Consider the following 15989-nt stretch of genomic DNA (forward strand, 5'->3'; position numbering starts at 1 on the left):
TGTCCCACAGGAGGGCAGGGCTCACCCCCCGCCCCACCGTGTGCTCAGTGGCAAACCCAGAAGTGGACCCGAAGTACTTCTGGTCCACTTCTGGGTCCACTGCCAAGCACGCGGGGGAACCCCCCGCACTTCCTGACTCAGTGATTGTCCATGGGGGGGCCCCAGGTGCCCCCCCCCAGACCCAGGTGGCATCAGTCACTAAGCTGGCAGGGGGGCACAGGTGGCCCTCAGTGTGCTCCCAGAAGTGCTTCTGGTCCACTTCTGGGTCTGCTGCTGAGCATGCTCAGGACCCCCCCGCACTCCTGTGGGATGCTCCATCACCCCCCCAACTCAGCATTCACAAGCCGCCCGGTACCTTGAGGTATGTAGAATAAACATTTAAAGTTATGTGGCTAAATCTTCAAATCTTTCCAAATTTCTCTGAATTGATTCAGAAGATTCTGACTCAATTCAAAGAAGTTAAACAGTCTCCTGATTGGATTCGGAATCGGAGATTCGGCCACTGAATCAAGGTGAATCTCGGCTGAATTGAATCAGTGACTGATGCGTTGCACAGCCCTATTAGCTGCCAGTGAAGAAAATATGTGGGTAAATGGCTAGTCATTCACTGGTGAGCTAAGAAGTCATTTACAGTATAGGTTTCTAATTCATAAATTGTGGGGGCACTCACTAGGAAAAAAATAGTACCATTAAAATGTAAAATATTCTAACTATAAAACAAGAACAAAGGAAAGCTTGCAGCAGCTGAGGCCTAATTCTGTCCTGTTTAATGCTTGGAACATCCTTCAACAGACATAATTTGGCCCTCTGACTGATGCTCTGAGCCCTGTGCTAAAGGTGTTAACAAGTATTATTAGTTACCACATACTGATATCTGAGAGAGCATAATTATTTTCCATTATGATTGTAAATACATATATCTCTGTACAGTAAACACAGATACACGGACCACTTTCACTGGCCCCAATAATTATAACTGGCATATTTTTCCCTGATTACATCCAATGCAATCCCACTGAAAAGAATGAGGTTGCACAAGGCATACATCAATATAGAATTTGTTCCAATGTCTTTGCCAATGGTATCTTGAGTGTTTTGAGGTACTCCTAGTATGCTTTAATGTAAAATAATTTAGAGGAGGAGTTGAACCCAGGTATTCTTATTCCCAATTATTATTCTGACTGCTAGAGTGCAGCACATAAAATGAATTTTCAGTGCCTGTCCAAAATCCTTCCACATCTATGTTAAAGACCTAGAAGTGATGCCCCTTTGCACTCTATCCACTCCATCCTCAAGGTACTTTATCACAAGGTTCTCATCCTTGTGATGAAAGGCTGGAAATAAAGCCCTTTGGAGTGAGTTTTAATAAGTAGATTTGAAATACTATTAACCCTGAAGATGTTAACTGGCTTTCCAACTTTGAGTTTACAGGGTAAACAATTTAAGTTAAGATTTTTTAATTAATATTAATTTAAACCATCTGTCCACCATCTGCTTATTTCAGATGCAAAATATGAGTTTCTTTGTGATCTTTAATCAGACATTTAGCAAAACACTTATCAATTCCTATATTTTTAAATAAGCAAAATGGTTTTAAGCAAATGATTCCTTCAGCAAACAAAACTATTTTAATAGTCTTATATCAGTACTCACTGTTAGCATAATTGCAAAGTTCTGAAAGAAAATGATTAGTTTAGAATTTTCTTTGACAGTGTCACAGATCATCAACTCTGTTCGTCTTATATGTTTCCAATTGATTTAAAAAAATGTCCAGATAAAAAATAAATGTCAAGAGAAAATTTATTTTGCAAACTCAAATTCAGTTTCCAAACTACATCACAGGCAAGTCAACAATTTATAGAAACACATAAAATAAAGTGTCTCAATTGCTCTGTTTTTGCAGTTTTAACAAGGAAGAATTAACCTGTAAATAGGGAAAGCAAAGTATGCTGGTTTGTGAAAATTGTGCTGATTATTTAAGTACTTCCAATAGAGAACACAAAACCAACTATAGAACCCAAGTACTCTAATATTTTAGATCTCTTTCCTTAGTAAAAACTGAAATCTAGCATCGCTAGCTGCAGTTACAAATGACTGAAGTGTGACTTGTTAGTGGATCTTTCAGTGATTTCAGTCCTACTTGTACATTGAACTACATGGGTACACGTGTTTACCAATGTGTTGTGTACTGTAACATATTGTCAATTATGATTTTGCATTACATGGTGAAATCATGTCACAATATTTCCTCTACCAACATGTAAGGCTCAGTAGTCTTACAATCTAAAAGCAATCACATAGAAAAAAAAATCCTTTGATTTCAATTATGTTTTGTAAAAAGAGGGATCATACTTAAGTGTTTCCTTTAAGTAATTTCATTCCCTCTGTTCAGCTCACTTCTATAGAGCACTGCCTGTGTACTGGTGGAAACAAGCACTGACATATGCAGGCCTTTCTTATGTTTTTCAAGTTGTTATTTAAAATCTTAAGTATGTGTAATTCCAAAAATGCTATCTCGCTTTAGTTATCCTTAGGTACTCAGGATCCTTAGGTTTGGGTGTCTTTAAAGGAATAGATCAAAACCTTGGGACTCACCAGAATATTTATTTGATTAGCTTGAGAAGCTAATTGCCAAATCTGGCAAAAAGTACAACATATCATACTATAAGCTCTTTAGATCAGCAAGTTTTTAAGATTAGAATAATTTACATAAAAAGTTGCTGTTCTGGGACAGTTTAATGAAATCCTTAGCTCTTCAGCAATGTTGGTGGACACTACAATTCCTTTTTCAGAAACATTTGAAAAGACATGAGCATAGAGTAAAAGCATGCTAAATCTCCCTATAGTCTAAGAAGACAAGTCAACTGTTCCGTTGAATAACATAGAAACTAATCAAAATGGCTAATTTTTTCTTTATTCCTACAAAAAGTTCTCAGATTGATTAATTTCTTTACATATCTATGTATGGACAAAACTGTACTACTTTTTTCATTCTTTCAGCTTTTATTCTAGCCACTGCTGCAAATGTCTATGATATCACCATGGCTAATACAATCTTCTCTAAATAAAAGATTGCTATAAAAGATATGAAAATTACCAGTGGTTGGTAAATATTGAAGTCAATATTTGTATGATGGTAAGAAATCTCTAATAATGTACTCTAGTTGTTTTAATGATAATTACAACAGACAAGAACTTCATGTGATATATCATGAATGTATGTTATTACAATAATATTTACAGTGGGCCGTAATGTCAAAAGGAGCTGAACTAAATTACTTCTTAATTGGAAAAAAGGAGTTTTAGTGGCATTTATGTAGATCATTACTTTAAAAAAAAAAGTTTACTATGAGTGCTTTATAAAGACGACGTGCTTAGCATAAAGTCTGTAAGATGCAGATAATTTTTTTAAAAAACTTGAGCTAGAATAGTCATAAACATTCTGCTACAGTACCCAGCATCATTTCGAATAATGTATTGGAAAAGGTATACCATGTCTTATGAGAAACAGTGACAAAGACTTTCCAAGGTTCTTAAAGTTTTTACCTAGCTGTCTATCTGTTCTTTATCCTTATCTAGTGAAAAGGTTGGGTCTGGAAGCACTATAATATAGAAACAACTCTCCCTCACTCTTTTTTTTTTAAAGACTATTGCATTTACGTAATCGTCCTCTTATTAGGAAGATTTTGCTGAACTGTTGACAATGATGTACAGTAGTGCTTCGCTGGTATGACGTTTGGGGAAAACGATTCTGCTGCACCACCACACAAAACCAATTAGAGAACTATTTTCTGCGACAGGTCAGGAATTTACATTGTTTCTCATAGAAAGATGTGCTTTTTAATTTCTTTATTAAGATGACATCCATGTCCCTTGAGACTTTTCGGGATGACAATCATTTGCTCATCACATGGGAAAGTACAATCAGCGAAATCGCATTACCGGTACGGGGCAATGCCAGAAACTCCAAGCATCGTTCCACATTTTCCAAATGAACTAGTTTTAGAACCAATAATTAGAACAATATATATTGATAGAATTTTTTGACAGGACCTTTAGTCACACACCAGGGGGGGAAAGTAATGATAGTACATATACAACAGGGGATGTTCTGTTTGCTGCACATACAAACATCATCTTTGTCAAATCACTAAGATATCATGGAATTCTGTGCATAACTTGGTATCTGAAACATGAGGTACCAACTAAGCTTTTTTAAGCCGAGGATGTGCTACTGTTTCTCCTTACTGAACTCTCTGTATTTAATGGTCTTGATACTGAATTACAAAAGGTAAGGTTACCATAATAGCATGGGTATGACATCAATTCACAAAACCTAGGATTTCCCAGAGTAAGAATGAAATAATGTTCATAACCCATTACTTCGCTATTTTAAGATCATACTGGATTAATCATTGAAGGCTTCCTTAAATACACTGGAATGAAAAGATACGTAAAATTTTATCTTTGATCCATCACATTGAAATAGTATTTGTTAATTTAAATCACATCCACAGATTACTTTAATAAGAAAATTAAATCAATAAACCTTTTCTTATAAGTACAACATATATAAGGAAAGAGAGACAAATGCTCCACTGACACACTGCAGGTTTTTAAATACAACTGTACACATGAGAGTAGTATTTCAGATTGTCTTCTTTTGCTAATATTAATTTACATTCAAAATAAGCTGCTGTTGTGTGGCTTGTGAAAGTTTATCAATAATAATACAGATTTTTACTAAAAGTAGCTTCTGCACATGTGCTATAGTCACTTGTTAGATGAAAAACCTATTATTCCTTTTAGTTTCAAAATAATAAAAGGAATGAATAAAATTATATAACTAATAGCTTGTAAATCTGTACTACTAAAGAGTTAAGCAATTTTTGTTGCAGGGAGAAAAAATTAAAATAAGTACCCAGTTTGCATTCTGATAACTTTAAACTGGATGAAAAAATGTGGCTTTTGTTTAACGTAATAACTATATAAAATAAAATGCATCTTTTTTGTGGAACAGACTTCCTTAGATTCATATTTTGATCTGAGACTCCCGAAAAATATGGGAATAGTGGAAAAAATGAGAAAGCATTCATTCTAAATGTAGTAACTGATGCAACTGTAAAACTGATTTCAGAACTAGGATTTCAGTAGTTAGAGCTATAAAGGCCTATTAAATAGCCCCATCCTGCATTCGTGTGAATCAAAGTTTTAAAATGAAAACTGAGACTTTTAGTGGATGCAAGTCAATGCAGTATCTATATAATGTCTTGAAGTTATATTGGATTTAATTATAATGCAATTTTCAGTATATAAAATAATTGTGGTGGATTAGGAAGCAGGAAGTTTCGAAGTTCCAGTCCTGATCATATGAATGACTTCAGGTGGCTCTTCCTTCATTCAGTTCCTGTTAATTCTCTTGAAAAAATAGGTAACAATATATTCTATACTTTTTTAGTGTTTTCTTTATCTGATCTAATATTTTTCTCTCAAGATGATATTAGTTTATACTTTTTTAGGGAACACAATCCATATTATGTCTATCCCATAGATAGATAGATAGATAGACTGGCAGAACTTATGTGTATATTACTGACAGACAGCTTATACCTATACTCACCCCTAAACTTACTTACAGTTATTATGGTTCATATCTTTTTCATATATTAGAAACAACATTCTGATAGCCAAGTCATTTTCATTTGTAAGTGCTGTACTAATCATTATGATTAAAACAAATATAGAAAAACATTTAAATTGATAAAAATAAATTTTCCAATCTTTAATTTCATTGATAGAAATTTCAGAGAAATAATAAAATGCTTCTCACCAGCAAGGTGTATAGTGAAAATGTTTCCAAATTTTTGTTGCTGAGACAACAAGAAGGTTGAAGGATCTTTCATAAAACTCAAAGCCTTTCCAAGGAAAGGTATCCAACCATTTATTAATGGAGGTTCCCCAGCTTTCCTGCAAAAAAAAAGAAGAGAAAATCAGGGCTTAATCTGGGCATGATAACAATTTATATATACCAGATTATACTTAAACCTATTATATATCATTCTTTCTTCTAAAGTACTGAGAAGAAAGTTCTTCATATATGTTGGCAGGTTAAATCTAATCACACCTCTGTGTAAAAAAGGTTCAGTATAATGATTATAAAAAATGAGAGAGAAAAATTGAGGTGCTTTTGTTAATAACCCAGTATCTTTTAGTCAGTATCCTAAAGTGATATAAGATCAAGTGAAATCTGCATTTTACAGAAAATCCTGATGCATGTAGTAATGAAAATGTCTTAGCAAGATTCCTTTCTTTCTCAATATTTTGCATGTCAAAGTAAATTGTGTCAGGAGGCAATTAGGATGGATTTAGTTAATTAGGAGGAAGACAGTGTTAGAGATAATGTTTTAAATGTCTCACTTTACCTGCGCCCCAAAATGTTATATTTCTGAATAACCATTTATTTAAAAAATAATAATATGAACAACATTCTTAACATAATATTTAGTGTGATTTTACCTGCAGTTATTTTTCTTCTAGTGAATCTGACATTCACATAGTTTAAAGCTGCTTTTCTATATAAAAGTAACTATGCACTAACCAAGGAGAAAATGCAGAGTTTTCTTTACTTTGTTTTAGGATAGCATATAGATATTTTAAGTCTTCCTTCTTTCCGTCTTTCCTTCCTTGCTTTCGCAATGGCCTATTCTCTTATTCCTAACTCCAGTTCACATTTCTTTCCTTAGTACTGATATTTAGTTTCCTGACTGTGATTTAATACATGACAACATGAAACAAGTCTGTTCTAGGAAGGATTAAAACAAATATTCAGAAGCAACTCTGATACTACATCCCATCTGTGAAGGTGACTTATACTACATGCAGAACAACTCATTCTGATTAATCACAATATATTTACTAGCTTGGATCTAATCAAAGATCAAGGGATCACAAGCTTTACTACTATCATACACAGCATGGATTTATATGTAGCTGGATTAACCCTATGATAGTCCCTTATTTTCCCATTAACCAGTATAATGGAAAATCCAAAAGAAAGATTAAGGCAACAGTTAATGTTATGCAACTCTTTGTCTTTAATTAAAGCTGCTTCTTTTGATAAATGCATACAAATGAAATAAATCAATTATTCTCATCCCTTAAAAAGTGGCTTGAAGTTATTATTAAAGATGAATGCACACAAATAAGTTACATGATTTGATTTTTTCCTATATTTAATACTAGTTGAACATGTTTACCTCCATGTAAAATATTATTTTATTGTTATTTTTCTCTAAAAAATGCTGTACTACAAACTGGAAAATACATTTCATTACCTGAATATAAGCACTGGATAATATGATTATTTGGAGGTGGTTTTTTCCTTATATGGTTTAATAAATGTATAATAGAACTTCTATCAGCCAATGACAGCTGTATTTGTTCCAGTGGCACAAAAATGGTTCTGGATACAGAATGCATCATTACAAACTTTTCTATGTAGAATGAAACTAAAAAAAAGAACTAATCTGAGATTAGACCGAGGGATTCCCAAACCTAGAACTATGACAGCCTCCACTATCCGCTCAATTATCCTCTCAAAGATGGCAAAGAATCATTTACCATTTTTTTGTGTGGGGGGGGGAAAGGGGGGGAAGGCTTTTAAATCCCAGCAGTGGCCTGCTTTCACTTCCTGAGATGGGCACTAAACTGCATAAGTAACATTGTGACAAATATTTAGATAGGCTTTTTGTCATATTCTAATTTAATGCATCTAATTTCACCCTCCATGCTCTGTCATTCGGTCAAAAGCTGTATTCTTCATAAGGCTTCCGCGGGGTAAAAAGGACGCAGCTCAGAAATCCAGGGGAAAATTAACTTAATGCTCCAAGTCTGTGGGATCACATCAGGGAGACATTTTGCTATCACAAAGACGTGAGGGTCATCGTTTGCTTCAGACATGTTTAGCTCAGCAGCAATAAGCTTAACACTGTTAAACACCATGTCAAGGCTATGAGTATTTCAAAGGAAAATATAACGCTACTTCAACTTACGACCCACAGTAGACTGATAACAGAAATGTGTCTTCATTTCTATCTTTACTTCTGCTTAGAAGATGGAGGTCACCTTAATGACTTATAGATGTCTGTGCTATATAGCAAAGGGAATAGAGTGCAATATATATTTTATAGTCTCCCAAAATATAATGCTTCGCTGCACAAACTTTTAAGTAGTGTAATACACCCACTTTGGGCTTCTCTAAACTGATCTGATCTGTAGCAAAGATTTGAGGTATATATCAGAGTGCATATGACTTAGAAATGATAGGCTGCATTAAAATGACTTGTAATAACCAGGATAAAGACCTTCTCCAAAAAGCGCTACTTGTTTAATTAGTTTCCCCCAACTTTTAATACATAATTCACATTTTTCAGCCTTTATAAAATATTGCAAAAATCAAAGTTAGGTTGGTCAGTATCCAATAAAATTATATGAGGAAAATAGGTGGTTTAGACTGCAGTTTGTGTAAGACAAAACTTTTTATTCTTATTTTTCAGAGTTTTTGCTGGTACTGATAGGATCTGCATTATCATGTACAAGGCAATTCAGATCTTAATACCATAATCTAATCGATACAGTTTGTATAGTATCCATCAGCCTTTGTAACCAAAATCCTCAACACAGATTTATAGACTGGTTCTGCTTTATACCTGAGTAACCTGACTTACTGGAAAAGCCTAATTAGGCAAGTCAAGTTATCCACAAATATAAGTAGGTCTCATTTTGTAAAACATTAAAAACACATTTAGCACAATCTATAATTATAAAGATGAGTTAAGAGGGGTGTGAAAACTATGCTAACAGTACCATCCGCAGATTATAAAGGGACTGGACAATTTAAAAAGCATGAAACAAAACACATTTATCTTAACGCACACAGACTATGAGAACTGAGATTTTTTAATCTGAAAAGCAACTAGTTCTTCAGTTTCAGGTAATTGTGGTTGTTACATGAAAGCAGCCATGTTTTAGAATATGCTTAATGTCCTTCTTTTATATTAAGAGGTTCCCTCTCCTTCACTCCCCTTGGCCCCCCAAAGAAATCATTGAACAAGTTGTTATTATTTAACTGCTACTGCAACATATAATAAAAAATGTGATAGCGACACATATGTTGCAATCATGCTGACCAGAAGGAATGCTATCAAACGGAGAAGGAAAATGGACTTGAAACATTATGTTAAAAATCAAAAGTAAATTTTAAAAATATATTTTAAAAAGAACTGAAAGTACTAAGTCACCCAAATATTAACTTTTAGAGTTAATAAAACAAGAGTATTTGGAACATCCATGATGGGTCATTATTCATTATGTTCTGTGAATGTAAACTTTTTTATTATTATTATTCAAAAGAAAAACAAAACACCTAATCTTATATTTTGCCAGTGGATAACTCCGCTTACAAGCTATTCCATCCTTATAAAACTATAAGGCTATTCTTTTCATAATTACATCCATACAATCATACTGAAGTCTATGGGTTGCATGGGTATAAAGATGGGGAAAATTTGTCCCATTTAAGTAGCTATTTGTTTGCTAAAACAGCAGATGCCTTTTCAATTTATGCAAAAAACCCCAGTGTATTTAGTCATATAGCAGATGAACAGGTTAATTTTTCTCTTTGCACGTAATAAATCATAAGTGCTTTAACACCCATAGCAGCATTTCATGAGCACAAACCTTCTGTTTAATAATGTCTGTTTACAACTAGAATCAGACATATAGTAATCTCTTGCCTGGGATAAACATTAATCCAGATCTGTCTAGAAAAATTATACAATTCATTACCATAAGTAATCTCTATTGTGCCCTGTGCTTAACCTTCATCTTTTTTCCTGTCCTATAATCTTGCAAATCCACTGGTGGTGTGTGATTGGCATCTGGTGTTAACACAACCTTCACTGCACAAAGAACAACTGAAAAAGCCCCACATGAAAATGTCACTCTGCAGGGTACCAGTGATTCAAGAGAATACTCCTGAGCAACTTTCACCAAGGGGGAAGGAAAAAAAAGCGTCCGATAAAGGCCTAATAATATTGCTTGTCATGGAGAGGGACTTTTCACTTCCTAAAACAGCATTGCCAGAAAATGTAAAGCTACTGATTTAAAGGTTGATTTGATTTTCTGGTGGATAGGTTATTCCTGGCCCTAGCACTTGTGATCAAAGTATTAATATAATAGCAAAATAAAAGCAAGCAATGATGTGTTTTTAGAAAAGGCAATATATTGGTACAGATGTAGAACAAAAGCTATTATGGACATGTCAAAACAGTTTGGAGTTATTCACAGGCTCTATCACAATATTTAAACAACAAGACATGACAGGCAGTGTGTTTCTAGGGGCTTATGAACACTTTGACTGTGATGAGACGAATGAGGCCAAAGGCTTCAACCCCCAGAAAGGTAATCCCCAGAAATGTGGTGTCTGAAGTGTCTTATTGTATTAAAAAAGAGAGACTGCAAGAAATTATGGACAGTGGGAGGCTAGTAAGGGTCTCCTTTTCCAATCTCCTTTTCTTTTTTGATTAAGCAGTTGCAGACCCCTACAATATTTAGATCTAGAAACTATAATGTTAGGTGTCCTATCAAGTAAACTTAGAGAGGATACTTATTCCTTCCAACTATTTCACCAGACTTTTTTAATGTGTCTCTTAACCACTATCCAGTAATGAATCTTCTCTATTATATACCAACTGATGGGGTGTTTTTCAAAATACAGTGTATTCATCCCTAGGGATATACAGTTAATTTCTAGATGGATATGAGGGGAAGAAATGGGAAAGCAGGAAATAAATGGAGGAAAAGGAAGAAAGAAAATGAAGAACAACTACATCTCTTAGCTTGTTGGAAAGAGTCTCGTGTTGCTGTAGTGACAAAGCATGAATTTCTTATTATCCATAACAGAGAAGCAAAAACAGAATACATGACATAAAGGAGAGCTAGGAAGTTCCAGAAAGAACTGCGATACCGGAACAGAAATTTGGTATGCCTTATTGGTGTCTTGTGGGGTGCTAGAGCCAATACTTCAGACTTAGATGGTAGAACAAGCATAAAAAAAGTAGTTTGATCATGCACATTTTCATTTGCACCATGAAAAACACTTGACCCTCATAACAATTTGGAAATAATGCACACCATAAAAATAAAATAGTCAGACAAAGGTAAGACTGACTTTATTCTGAAGCGTAAGTTTTGACTTTTTTATAATACTGGCATAGCATGTCAAAATCATAAGTTCTGTATACGCTCATAAAATTACCTACTCCTTTAAAAAAAACAACCAGATAATATACCTTGATGATCTCTAGTAGCTCTAAATTTCCCAGGTTGAACATACTCTATATTAAAAAGTATTCCCTGTGGAACTGAACAGATGAGAGGCTTAGTATGGGAATATGCAAACTTTTACCTTTGAATCACCAGCTTAAATACATCCTGGGGTGATAATGACCAGATGTTGTTTCTGTCTGATGACTACTTGGAGGCTTAGTTGAAGGAAACTGATTAGAACAGGCCATTTCTTAGCTGATATAGAAACCGCTCAGCTTTCTCATTTACCGAAGTGAGAAGTTCTCCCTCCACAACTGCATGGAGGAATAGCAATGCATTTGAGGAGGCTTGTACTGCTGCCAACCAGACTGTTTGTGTACCTAGATAAGGGATTTCACTTTTCTCTGATGCTGACCTTCCACCTTTCAACAATCACTAAATTCATGCTTTAAAACAGAAATGAAAACAGAGAAACAAAACCTGTACAACAAGTCCAGTACTCGTTTCTGAACAGGACTTAATAGGTAGGTAGGAATAAACAAACTAAACCCACTTGCACTCTAAATGGAGGATAGTTTATCTGGCTCACAGAGAGAGTTTTATAGCAAAATTAGGTTTAAGGAGTAGTTAGAAAAAAAAATCAATCTTCAGTGGAAAAATGTATTTCAATGATCTTGTACATGGAAAATGTCAACTTTTTGTTGAAAATCAAAATTTCTTGCAGCTAAAAAGTATTTGTTTTTTTAATACAGAGAAAAATGCCATGAAAAGGCATTTTATTTAGGGACCCCCCTTTTTTTTTCTACTGTAGAAGTTTTCATGGGAGTTTTTTTTTACCAAAAGTAATTGAGAGCACTTACTGGTCCTTGTATGTATAGGATGAGATTCTCATCTGGCATAAATAGTTATTAGGTACATGGACTGTAATGGAATTAAGCTAGCTGAGAATCCTTCCCATAATGCTCAATAAGTCTTGCAAGAACTAATTACAGGAGGAATTAATCAAAATCTTTCCAACTCCTTTCTTCCTGAGATATTTTTTTTCTCTTCTTATAATTCAACAGGTCCATCCAAGTGATAAGGAAACTTTAGAACTCAGCAATTTATCCATCAGCTTGAAAATGCATTCTTGCTTTTTATGTGCAATATAACTAATCAGATAGAGAGAAAAAGCGTTATCTACATCATTCCCTAGTTCATCCTTCTTCCTCATTCACATTATCCATGAAAGTCTGTGGAAAAGGGATGTAACTGGCTGCTCAGAGCTCTGTTCCATTCCTAATAGAATCATGTACCATATGCTATGAACACCTAGGTAAGAAGTACTTATTTCCTTTTCATCCTATGCCCCCATGCTGTTGCATTAAGGAAATCAAATGAGCAATCAGACTTCGTTTGTAACTGTAAATGAATCTTTCTTTTTATCTCCTCAGGTTAAATAATCCCTATCACTGTTCAGTCTGACACTGAGGCTAGGGGAAGACATTCAAAATGCCTGAGTCTGTATTGATTCAATCTTTGCAGGTTAGTCTAAACTGCAAAGCTTGAACTGATTTGGAGATGGATAGACATTCCCTTTTCTTTCTAGAAATGCAGGCATATGCCTGCAGTGGCTCAGGCTAGAGGCTGGGTGGTGCTAAAACAACACTCCCTTCCCTTCCCTTCCACAGAACTGAGCGGGGGGGCATGGCTGGTCAGGATGCTCTGATTAGCCCAGCAGGGAATTGATAGCAGTGTTTATCACCACATTAAGAAAACAACAGAGGGACATTACCAGTAGGGCTGTGCGAAACAGCACCATTTTATTTCAACTTCTGTTTTGCCAATTCGAAGGGACAGCGTTTCATTTTGTTGTTTCATTTTGTTTCAAAGAACTGTCCCATTTTGTTTCATTGAAACTGTTTCACTGTTTCAACGTTTCACCCATAGGCTATATTGGGGAAAATGCCTATAACTTTGTTATTTCTTGCCTGATTCAGGTGAAAATTGCAGGGATGGTAGCCCCTTCCAAGGGCATGAAGTTTGCCAAGCTTCAAGGAGATAGGTACAGGGGTTTTTGTGACACTGCACCTCAAACTGCTAAAAGCAAAACTTATGTCACTTTCCAGTAGCCGCCTGTCACCTGTAGTGCAGATCTGGGAGCTTGCACCCCCAGGAGGGCTGTGGGGCTCTGCTGGACTCCTCCTGGGGGTGCAGGCCCCCAGATCTGTGTGAAAGGTAACAGGAGGCTGCCGCCGCCCCCTTGACCAGCACTGGATGTAGCCCATGCCCAGCGCCAGGAAGATTGCTGCTGCCACTGGCCCCAGGCAGCAGTGACAGCCTGCTGTCATCCCAAGCACAGATCTGGGAGCCCACACCCCCAGGAGGAATCCAGCAGCACTGGAAGGGCAGGCTGAGCTCTGTGGGGCTGACAGAGCCACTCAGAGTGCAACCCTGGCTCTCCCCACCTCCCGGTGCACTCTGAGCGGCTCTGCCAGCACCATGGAGCTCAGCCTGGTGGTGGGAGGCGGCAGGAGAACCAGTGGCAGAGCCACTCAGAGTTCAGCCCTGGTGAGCACAGCCCAGCAGCAGGAGGCTCCGCAGCCCCACGGAGCTGAGCCTGGTGGTGGGAGCCACTGGCCAGGGCTGCACTTGGAGAGGCTCCACCACTGACTCTCCTGCTACCTCTTGCCACTGGGCTGAGCTCCATGGGGCTAGTAGAGCCATTCAGAGCACAGCCCTGGCTCCCCCCCACCTCCCGCCACCAAGCTACAGCCCAAGCAGCTCTGCCAGCCCCACAGAGCTGAGTCTGGTGGTGGGAGGTGGGAGGCAGGGGAGATCCAGGGCTGTGCTCCAAGCAGCTCTGCCAGCTCCATGACACTCAGCCCAGAGGCAGAAGGTGGCAGCAGAGCCAGTGGCAGAGCCACTCCAAGCACAGCCCTAGCCAATGGCTCTCGCTTGCCTCCTGGCACCAGGCTCAGCTCCGTGAGGCTGCAAAGCCTCCAGCCACCAAGCTGTGCTCACCACTGCTGTGCTTGGAGCCAGGGATGCACTCCAAGTGGCTCCACCAGACCCAAGGATCTCAGCCTGGCAGCAGGAGGTGGTGGGAGAGCCAGTGGCGGAGCCACTTGGAGTGCAGCCCTGGCAAGCACAGGCCAGTGGTGGGAGGCTCCGCAGCCCCTCAGAGCTGTGCCTGGTGGTGGGAGGCAGGGGAGAGCCACTGGCCAAGGCTGTGCTCAGAGTGGCTCTGCCACTAGCCCTCTCACTGCCGGGCTGAGCTCTGTGGGGCTGGTGGAACTGCTCAGAGCACATCCCTGGCTCTCCACCACCTCCTGCCACTGGGGTGGTTCAAAACTCGAAACGTTTCAAAACTTTCAAAACATTTTGAGTGCCCTCATTTTGTTTTGAAGCCTTTTGTTTCATTTTGATTTTGCTGATTTGAGCTTGAAATAAAACACCCATCAAAATTTCACACAGCCCTAATTACCAGCTACCTGTTGATTCTGCCTTTGTCAGAGCATGGACCATAGCCAACATGTGGTCTGTTAACTAATACACAGATACCTCTCAGCAAGGCAGACGGGAGGGGAGAATTCCTGCTTAGCAGGGAGTGGTGAGGGGGAAGCAGCCTGCAAGTCTCTGCCTGAGCTGCAGACAGGAAGCATGGGGGTGGGGCCAGCCCTGCTGTGGAGCAGAGAGCCCTGCCCAGCCCAGAGAGCATGCCAGGATGCAGGGGGTGTCTGATTTAACTTAAACCAGTAGGGGGGTTGGGACAGACATTACATAAACTGGTTTGACTCAGATCAATTAAGTCTGATACTACATTCAACTAGGTAGATATCTCAAACTGGTTTCAGCCATTTTCAACCTGGTTTATGTGCGCTGAACCTCTGTTCTATTACAGGTTTAAACCAGTTTCTGATCACTTAAACCGGTTTATGTGTAATGTGTGTCCCAAGCCTCAATGTAACCCTTGTGATTTTCTCATGCCTCTAGCAAGCCTTCTATGGATTTGTTCAAGTTTCACTATTTAAATCAGCGGTGTTCAACCTTTTCAGACTCAAGACACTCCTCATTAGATTCAATGCATTCCCCAGAAAAATCCACCTCTTAACTTTCCCCCATTTTTAACTATGCCAAAATAACAAAGCAATTAATCTGTTGCAAATAACTCGGAAAGAACACAATAGATCAGGACATTTCTGACACTGTGGATTATTCCTATTTGAAAACTCCAGATTTATTTTGTGAATCATGTAGCATAACAATGCTAATATGCCCCAAGGCATCCTTAAAAGGATCTCAGGTGCTGTGGCACCCTGACTGAGAATCACTGTTTTAAATGATCAGTTGGGACATTATTCCAGATTGGCTTTCAAATGTCTTAACCATGAGACCAGCCCCTTATTTCTTGCAGCCTGATAGTCTATAGCCAGAGGTCCAAAAGACAAGAGCCACTTTCACCACACAACCTTGATTCATGCCAAGAAGAGATTCATTATTGGCAGTGAATCAGGAAGAAGTCCTGTGGAAATAATGCATGTATTTAAAAACTGCTGCATAATATATAAAAACAAAGCTGGACAAAATAAATAATTCCATTACAGTCTGTAATGCCTAACATTTTCAGTACCTGACATTGAAAACTCAAGCAAGTATTATCAACAGAGTTTATTTGGTAC

The 15989-nt window shown here is 37.7% G+C and overlaps 1 protein-coding gene across 1 annotated transcript in view; it reads right to left on the bottom strand.

Moving 5' to 3' along the window:
* Nucleotides 1–15989, bottom strand: part of CYP7B1 (cytochrome P450 family 7 subfamily B member 1) — a 190971-nt gene that overhangs the window by 20450 nt on the left and 154532 nt on the right. Inside the window, exon 2 of the mRNA XM_090040066.1 lies at nucleotides 5831–5967. Within this exon, the coding sequence (XP_089896192.1) occupies nucleotides 5831–5967 (137 nt within the window). The remainder of the gene's footprint in view (nucleotides 1–5830; nucleotides 5968–15989) is intronic.

The sequence above is a fragment of the Crocodylus siamensis genome, chromosome 3 (assembly GCF_052110815.1).
Source record: "Crocodylus siamensis isolate JL-2025a chromosome 3, ASM5211081v1, whole genome shotgun sequence".
NCBI classification, from domain to species: Eukaryota; Metazoa; Chordata; order Crocodylia; family Crocodylidae; genus Crocodylus; species Crocodylus siamensis.